We start from the raw sequence: 9,520 nt of genomic DNA, 5'->3' as shown, positions 1-9,520 counted from the left end.
TGCCAAATGCGCAGACGCTGAATGTAAACCCGGGGTGTGCTGACGTCACCGTCTCTCTCTCCTCCGGTTAGGCGCGCGCGAAAGTAGCGGAGTGAAATCTCACGAGCTAGCGCTGATCAAACCGAATAGAAACTCTCCCTAATCTTCAAACATCTGCAAGAACCATGGCGGACCCAAAGGTAAGAAGACCGCCGTCTTCATCATCTGACCCTTTCGGATCGCGAGAGACGGTTATTTTGGACGTTTTGTTGGCGGTAGATGTTTTATGAGGGTCTTGTTTAACAGCGAAAAGCAGGTGTTTTTTTTCCTTGTCCTACGTCGCGCGCTTGAATATTAGACGTTAAAAATGCACCTTTCCACATTATATTCTTAATATCGCGTTTTTATACCCTGTCAACGTTTATTTGAAATCACGCTACTGTCAGTAGCAGCTGTAACGTTTTTAAATTAATAATTGTATGTGTATTTGTGTTCGTCACTTCCTTAAACATAAGACAATTCGTGCTTTTTCCCGTAATAAAAATATCCACGGCATGTTCCGAGTAATTACGGCTCATAATTTAAATGTTTTAATTTCTCATGCGAAGACACTGTTAGCCTGTGAGCGTTAGCTTCGTAACCTGCAGCACATGTGAAGTTCATAGCCGGTTTATTAACACCCTTCCGGGTTAATTTGCGTCTTTTAACTGTTTTTGCTCAATGTTATCAAAACTGTGGGTGAGGCGGAGATTTAAACACTTCGACGCCTTTAGGCCGCTTATTAGCTTCTGCTAGCCTGGATGCTAACTGACTGTCCAGTTTGAAGAAAACGCTATAACTCACGCCTTTAGACACAAGTTAAACATCCGGTATCTGTTCTTGAGTGAAGTCAGTCGTTTAGCAAAATAAACCGCTTAGTAATTTTCAAATGCTTACTGAACGAAACTTAACAAAGTGGTTGAACGGTTCAAAGCTTCACATGTGTAACGTTAGAAGATCTGCTGCCAGAGTTGGTAAAGCGTTTGAATAATTCAAGCTACAAGGCCTTCGTGGATGTTAGACCGGTGATTGATTAGTGGATTGCAAGTGCATGAATTCCCCAGCATCACAGCACGTGAGTTCAAGTTCACGGCTCCTCAAGTTAGGTTGCAGCAGCACATTCAAAGACAATAGGCCAAACTCCAGAGAATGATCCCTCCAAATCCCACAGCCTTTCACTCCACTGATCTGATGAGTAATGTGGAAGCAGGATCCCTACAGAGGGGATCAGGACATTGTGAAGCTCAGCAGAACAAATGCTGTAGCAAATTTGTGATGTAATTCTCCCCCAAAAAAGATCTCATCCTGGATCATTGTCCAACTGCATTAGACATTAGTTTGGCTTTGTTTATGTTATGTGTTTTTTTTTTTTTTTAAGTTGGATTTACAAAAGCTGCTGTTATGATTTCCCCCTCCAGGAGGCACAAGATGATCATGATGCATCCACAGAAAATGTAGAGGACCCCAACCATGACCCTCAGTTTGAACCCATTGTCTCGCTACCGGAGCAGGATGTCAAGACCCTAGAGGAGGATGAGGAAGAACTTTTCAAGATGTAAGTCACTTAACTACTACCAAACAGGGCTTAATGCTAATTATGGGTGGGCGATACGGCATAAATATTATATCACTATCTATTCGAGTATGATCAGGTTCCACAATCACAATTCTTTTTCATGTTGGTTTTTAAGACTTATTTTGAGCAGTAAAAACTAGTAGCCTTACTGATAAGTAGAAAGTTATTGAAGACAAGTAAACAGTCAAAACAAATGAAACGGATTAAAAAGCTTTAAGTTATTACAGACATTGAATAATCAAATGTGTAATACAACTCTGTATGAATTAGGGCTGCACGATTATGACAAAAATCATAATTGTCGATTATTCCCTTGAAATTGTAATTGCGATTTATTAATTTTGATTATCACAATTTCCATTGAATGATGTTTATACCATTGTTTGCATGCCGCATTTTTATATGAAAATAAACAAGCTGAAAACACTCTAACTGAAAGACTTTTAGTGCTTTTCCATAGTATTAACCCTCAAATGTCAACTATACATTGGATTGGTTTCTTCTTTAAATTATAAAAAAGTAAAAATATGAATGGTATTATAATGTTATACTAAAACTAAATTGTAAATAATAAAATCACTTAAGATAAAATGTAGAAAGAGAACATCTTAAAGGGGCCATATGATGCTGCTAAAAAGAACATTATTTGGTGTAATGAAATGTTTATGCGGTTTAAGGTTCAAAAAACAAATTTTTTTCCACATACTGTACATTATTATTGTTTCTCTTCTATGCCCCGCCTTTCTGAAACGCGTCAATTTTTACAAAGCTCATCGTTCTAAAAAAACGAGGTGTGCTGTGATTGGCCAGCTATCCAGTGTGTTGTGATTGGCCCGAATACCTCAGGTTGCTTTCACAACGAACCACAGTGTCACACACGGCGGCCTAGAGTGAGCGTGAGCAGAGTGATCTACATCTCAGTGAGCAGATGCCGGTGGCTAGCGTGACGAACGGCAGGAGGGTTAGAGTGAGCAGAGGCGGGTGGGCTTGAGAACGGATTTCGACGAAGGAGCGTCCGGAAGGACGTGTGACGACTCCAAGCTGGACTCCGCTTCGTCCACGGTGAAAGCCGATCCGGCGATCCACAGCGCAAAGTTGTAGTATTTCCTCAGTGACCAGCACGGATCAGCTCCAGGCATGACGAAGCAGATATCGTCCTCTTTTGGAAGGCCAAACAAAGTAGTTTCGCTTTCACAACGAATCACAGCGTCTTCACGAAATGGCGGTGGCGGCAACAATACTACAGCGAGAATAAAAGTTAAGCCTTCTTTCTTTACGTGAACATTTGGGTGGAGTTATGCATGTCTTCCCACATAGTGAGGTAGATATGTGGGGGCGTGTTAGAACGAGTCGTTTTAGGTAAGCGTGGCTGACTCTTAACTTTTATAAAGAAAGTTCATTTGGATTTGAGACTTTAGTCTTTGCAACTTTACAGATCTGTTTTATGCACCAAGAGCTTGTAACACTCCAAAGAGAAAGGGAAAATTGAAATTGCATCATATGACCCCTTTAAGCACGCAGAATAACATAAGTGGACGATTAATTGCCGCTTTGAACGATTACGTAATTGTGGCATTCATAATTGTAATTGCGATTAGAAATTCGATTAATTGTGCAGCCCTAGTATGAATGAAATATTCACTGATTTTTAAAACACAAATTTTTTTTATTAAAGCTGCAAATATTATTGTCAAAATCGGTGAAGTTTTTTTTTCTTTTGTTGTTTAATATTATTAATATGATTGATGCAGACAGCAAGCTGCTGTCACTAAGACTTAATTCACCAATGCAATGTATTGAGACACAATCTATTTTCTCGCAACTGTTAACGTTCCGTTTAGAAAAAAACGGTTGTGGTTACGTGAATACTCCCCAAGGCAGCCATTTTAAAATTTTTGTGTGTATTGGGCGTGCACCCGCAACCTGAAGTATACTTTGCATGCCCGCATTCCTCTCCATCAATACGTTATTACCAGGTTAGGTTATCTTTTCTGGCTTTTAATTACTCCTTTTAATATCAACTTTGTCCCACTCTGAACTTTTTTGCTTACTGAAAGCTGTGCAACAGCACAGCCCTATTCTGGAAAAGGGGGCAGGGAGCAGCAGCTGATTTGCATTTAATACAGGCATACAGCAATAAAACAGCATGTTTCTGCTTCCACTCAAAATAGGCATTTTCAAAATGATATAATGATCTGTGAGGTATTTTGAGCTGAAACTTCACAGACACATTCTGGGGACTTCTGAGACTTATATTACATCTAGTAAAAAGAGGCATAATAGGGTGCCCTTTAACATTGAGGACCCAGACCACAGCCGGTATATTTGACAGCTGTCACTTTAAGAGAAAGTACAGATCTGATACTGATACATCTGATTATCTCCTTACTGTTTACATTTACTTAAGACATAATCGACTGCATGTATGAGGAGGACACTCAAAAATATGGGCATATTGACAACTTTGTGTGCAGTTTGTCCATTCAAGCATGATAAGTAAAAGAGTCCTCAGTTCAGTACCGATTTGAGTTCTTTCACACAATTCTTGAGTAATTTTAAAAGTTACTTAAAGAGCAAATGATAAACTTTCGTGATGGCACGGTGACAATTCCTTCAACTCTCCTGAGCTTCTTTCACGCTGGCCCTGGGCCATCAGGCAGTCCTTACTGTTCAGTCCTGCTAAAGAACAAATATTTTAATTGATCATCATGGGTTCTGTTTTTAATATAATCTGAAATGTATTTGACTGGTGACATTCAAATTCAACATGATTTTCGTGTAGGAGGGCAAAGCTGTATCGTTTTGCCAGTGAGAACGATCCCCCTGAGTGGAAGGAGCGTGGGACGGGTGATGTCAAACTCCTGCGACACTCGGAGAAGGGTTCCATCCGCCTTCTCATGAGAAGAGACCGCACCCTTAAAATCTGTGCCAACCATAACAGTGAGTGCAGCGGTTTATCTGTTCAGTTTCTGTTAATTATTTTCCAATCATGTAATGGCTTTAACTGATTTATCGAAATATTTTGCTCTAGTTATGCCGTTGATGGAGCTGAAGCCCAATGCAGGCAGTGACAGGGCCTGGGTGTGGAATACACATGCTGACTTTGCAGATGAAAAACCCAAACCAGAGCTGCTGGCTATTCGATTCCTCAATGCAGAGAGTGAGTATAAATGAACATAGGCTCTAGACCAAATCTCAGGGATCTCGTTGTTTATTTTGAAGTCATTCATTCAGTTTATTGCTAGGTGTTGAAGCAATGACAAATAGGAATGCTCCGATCCGCCTTTTTCGCCTCCGATACGATTCTGATACCTGGGGTTCGGTATTGGCCGATACCGATCCGATACCAGTGAAGTTTTTTTTTTCCCCTCATTTAAATAAATGTAGAATTTATATATCTCTGTGTGTGGAACTGATAATCATTATTTCGCAATCTACTAGATACAGACTTCTTCATTATAAAGAAAAGAAAAAGAAAATAAACAAATATGAAAAAATATAGGCCTATGTATATTTATAATCTATGACAAAAATGTATCATAAACTAGGTTAGCGGATAATTCGGCAGCAAATGTTATTCTAGAAAAATCAGTGCACAATAATTTTAGAAATCCAAAAATTTGGTGAAAAAACTATTTTGTGGGGAACAAATAAGTGTTGCACTAAATATGGTCAAATGTTACACATTGCTATTTGTATTATTATAAAATCCATTCATTAAAAACATTCATGAATGTATTTATATATAAGTATTTACTATAAAATTAAAATACATTTCTTTTAAATGTATAGCATATTTTTTAATAAGGCAACAGCATATGATAGATACGATAGGACAAAACAAATACAGTGCAGCACAAACTGTTTTTATACAGTCAACCCTCAACGGACACTTTGGCAATTGAATCGCCATAGGCTAGTATATTTTTTTGTTTACTCGCCAGACTGAAATATTATATATAAAAATATATATGTATATATATGTGTGTTATGCCATTTTACAAACATATATAATGTTTGTAAAATGGTACAGCTTTTTAAATATATGAAAGTACACTTTTAATATCAGTCAGTCAAGCATTATAATATGATAATCAAGTATTTAATTATTTAACAATAATACTTATAAGATATTATTATTATTATACGAATTCTACTAATAAGAACAATATAAAAGCACACTAAGGATTAATGAGCTACTGGATTCATGAATATTAATCAGGTTGTGTGCGTTTGCTCGAACTGATTTGCTGAAATCAAAACCGGGACGATAATTGGTGAGCACCAGCCAATGAGATTGCTGTTTGCACATTAGTTCCGCCTACTACAGGAAAACCCGGCAGTTCTTAAAAGCTGAAGAATTCCAAAGTAACTTTGGAACATTGCATACATTGTAAGCACTTCGTGTTAAAAACTGCAAAGCACAAAGTGAAGAGAAATTGATGCGTAGTGTATTATATCTGTGCAACAGTTATTGAGCCTTTCTTTTAACAGTTTTAAATTTCAGTTACTGTGCATGTTAAAAACAATTTATAGTCTTTTCTACGCCCGTGTTTTGTTCTCACAGACACCCGGTAGCAAGTAACAAAACATTAAACTCCGGCAAGAAGATAAAGTCCTTTTTGCAAAATCATAGACATGCATTTACAAATCAAGTATAATGGGAACACAGAATGATCTTGGAGAGAGCTTTACCGAACTGACTGCTGTAACCGAACGCGACCAGTGTTTAAAGGCTGAACAAATGACTGACAGCCACAGCGGAGAAAAGAGTTTGTGTAAACTTTAATGTAAGGACTTAAATATTCATATGTAGCTCACATTAAGCTATAGTATGGCTTCAGAAGTAACACGGAATAATTCACACAATCGGGAAAAGAAAAAAACAAATCTCGGATTTGGATCGGCTCTCTCTGACCGATACCCGATCTGAGAAAAATGGCACTATCGGAGCCGATACCCGATATGAATATCGGAATGGTGCATCCCTAATGACAAAGCGCATTGTCAAAAAACAACAAAGACCAATTGAAGATTTTGTATGCATTCATTTGTATGCATTCAAGATTCATAAGGATTTTATTATAATATTTAAAACTAACACTGAAACTTCTTTTGGAGGAGGAAAAATGAAAGAAAAACTGCTTATGTGCCATTAAAATGAATTGAAGGTTAACAAAATATAAAAAAGTTAGTTTTTAAAGCCTTGATGAAACGGAAGTAGCGCTAAATCTTTTCTTCTGAGTGAAACAGAAGTTCCCAAAAATTAGGGAAGTGGACTTGGTTCTGTCTATTGGTTGGGGTTTGGTTGGAGGCATATCTGAATGCAGACTTGTAAGAAAGGGGCGTGATTTAATTGATTGGCGAAGTCCGGCAATGTCACCATGTGTCACCTCTGGAAGTTCATAAATTACAAGTATACATCATGGATGAATCGTTCACAATAAGATCGTTAATATGCATTCAGAAAATACATGTATTTTCATTCCATGCCAACAATTATAATAGTTGTGCAGTATATAGTATAATTAATACAATGAATTTTTAAAATATTTTTGGTTTTGTATTTTATAATTCGTGTAACCAACGTACTGGTTTCCTTTGTCTTGTAGATGCACAGAAGTTCAAGATGAAGTTTGATGAATGCAAAGAAGAGGTCAGAAAATCTCTAGAAGGTAAGATTGATGGAATTTTCTACCATGTCACCATGCAGACTCACTCTGTTTAAGACTGACACCTCCAGCCTTAGACTTTTTATGTCTGCGACAGTAACAGGAAGAACATTACAAACTGCCTTGCCATTCATTTGGGAGGTGACCGTATCTTCTCAGACATATTTTTTTAGGGATGCACGATATATCGGCCACCATATCGGTATCGGCCGATAAATGCTCATTTTTTCTGTTATCGGTATCGGCCTGATAAGAAAATTTGGCCGATATCTTAAAGCCGATAAATAATGCATTATTTCCTTCAGAGACACTTCAGATGCGCGCTGTTCGTTTGCAGCCTTTTGTGCAATTGTACGTTGTAATATTGTGTTTATTTGATGTATATCTGATTTATCTCATATAGAATGCGTTTGGTTAAGTTAAAAGAGCGCTTCAGTTTACCGGTGATCATCTTTAGCTCAGCGCACGCAGCTCAAACAGCAGTGCACAACATTAATAACTATGATTGGGAATGTCATGTATATAACATTCTAATGAGAACATTATTATAATAAAACGTTGTGAATTCTTTGTGTTTAGTTGCTGTGTTTCAGTGCGTTGTTATGGGAAGAGCGCATCCACAATCTGACATTCAGCTATAGTTAGACTCGTGTTGATGGTCAGTCTAATCATCCAGCATTGAGTGACACAGAAACCGTATTACTCCACCACACTGATGTGTTACATTGTGCAAGAAGCAAAAAAACAATATCATGTCTTGTCAGTTACTAGTCTATCATGACATTAAGCTATAACAACTGACTGATTTCTAAATACTAGAACAAAATAAAGTACAGTACTGATAAAAGTTTGTATAAGAAAGAATTGTTCAATATCCTACTTCTTCCAGTTTCTCACACAACTGTTTTGCTCTGGCCTATAGCTCAGTATGAGTCCTCACCACCTGTCACCTATTTCAAAATGACCAAATAAAGCATGCACTTCAGTGAATGAATGGAGTCTACAGAATGAATTGAAAGCGGATTTCTAGTTCAGAATTTATTTCATTAATAGTAAGACTGAAAACCTAAGTGCTGACTTCATAAAGTGTTGATGGATAACGGTGTTGACTAAAACATATTTTGCATATCATTAAATGATTTTAGCAAATGGCTGCAATATAACAAAGAGTGAAAAATTTAAGGGGGTCTGAATACTTTCCGTACCCACTGTAACTTTTTTTTTTCTTATTTAAAATGTATTTTTAATCTACATGAAGTATTAAGTTATGGTTCGAGGACAGGTGGTTTAAGATGGAGTGAATGATAATGTAATGTCATAATTTCAGTAAATGAAGAGAAAATCTGAATAATCCGAATCAGAACATTCTAGTCATCATCCTGGAATCGTTTCAAAATTGCTGTTTTGAGTGCTAATGGCAGGTACAGTTGCGGAACATGTTTTGTCCCATGTCTCAAGAATCAGTGGACTATTATTAATATCAGTCAGTCAAGCATTATAATATGACAATGAAGTATTATTTAATAATAGAAGTTTAGTAATTAGAATTAAAACTTGGTAACCATGAATTTAGGACTGGTGCTGGTGCTTTTTTTGTTTATTCAGTGTTCCTGTAAAAATAAAACGATCAATAATACTGATAAGATATTATTATTATTATTATTATACGAATTCTACTAATAAGAACAATATAAAAACGCACTAAGGATTAATGAGCTACTGGATTCATGAATATTAATCAGGTTGTGTGCGTTTGCTCGAACTGATTCGCTGAAATCAAAACAGGGATGATGAGCAATGAGATTGTCATTTGCGCATTAGTTCAGCCTACTACAGGAAAACCCAGCAGTTCTTAAAAGCTGAAGAATTCCAAAGGAACTGTTATTTTTACAGGAAAATGCAACAAAGTATATCGTTTACATGTAGCGCATCAATTCTGCATGTTAGGTAAGACTCTGGCTCGCTCTTTGCTCTCAGTGAGAGAAAGCGACGGCAAGTCGTGCGCCTTCACACTAGAGTTTACGTTACGCCAAATACACAAACACAGGTGCGTTGCGCATTCATTCAAATGAACTAAAAAATAGCAGAGATCGCTTGACGGAGAGTGAAACTGAAGCGCTCAGTCAGAGTGTTCTGTGAGTGAAAATATATCTGTGCTAATCATATACTCAGCCTCCAACTCACACACTGGCGAGTAAAATCTGAGAATTGATTAGCCATTGGCTAATATTAGACATCATTTAGTCACCCAGAG

The 9,520-nt window shown here is 37.3% G+C and overlaps 1 protein-coding gene across 1 annotated transcript; it reads left to right on the top strand.

Moving 5' to 3' along the window:
* LOC107595955 (ran-specific GTPase-activating protein-like) lies at nt 1-7,322 on the top strand. Its single transcript, XM_016286557.1, has 5 exons — nt 1-179; nt 1,437-1,573; nt 4,377-4,534; nt 4,626-4,754; nt 7,207-7,322. Exons 1-5 carry the CDS (start codon nt 165-167, stop codon nt 7,320-7,322), a joined length of 555 nt encoding a protein of 184 aa, XP_016142043.1. The 5' UTR covers nt 1-164.
* The last annotated feature ends 2,198 nt before the right edge of the window (nt 7,323-9,520 follow it).

This window comes from Sinocyclocheilus grahami, unplaced genomic scaffold (assembly GCF_001515645.1).
Source record: "Sinocyclocheilus grahami isolate Dianchi unplaced genomic scaffold, SAMN03320097.WGS_v1.1 scaffold211.1, whole genome shotgun sequence".
Classification (NCBI taxonomy): Eukaryota; Metazoa; Chordata; class Actinopteri; order Cypriniformes; family Cyprinidae; genus Sinocyclocheilus; species Sinocyclocheilus grahami.
This window is presented reverse-complemented; position numbering and strand designations above follow the sequence as displayed.

Bases quoted from the DNA above. Each gene is read 5' to 3' on its own strand.
- LOC107595955 (XM_016286557.1), top strand. The intron at 1,574-4,376 runs GTAAGTCACTTA...ATTTTCGTGTAG, and splicing joins GAGGAAGAACTTTTCAAGAT to GAGGGCAAAGCTGTATCGTT. The intron at 4,755-7,206 runs GTGAGTATAAAT...TTTGTCTTGTAG, and splicing joins TCGATTCCTCAATGCAGAGA to ATGCACAGAAGTTCAAGATG.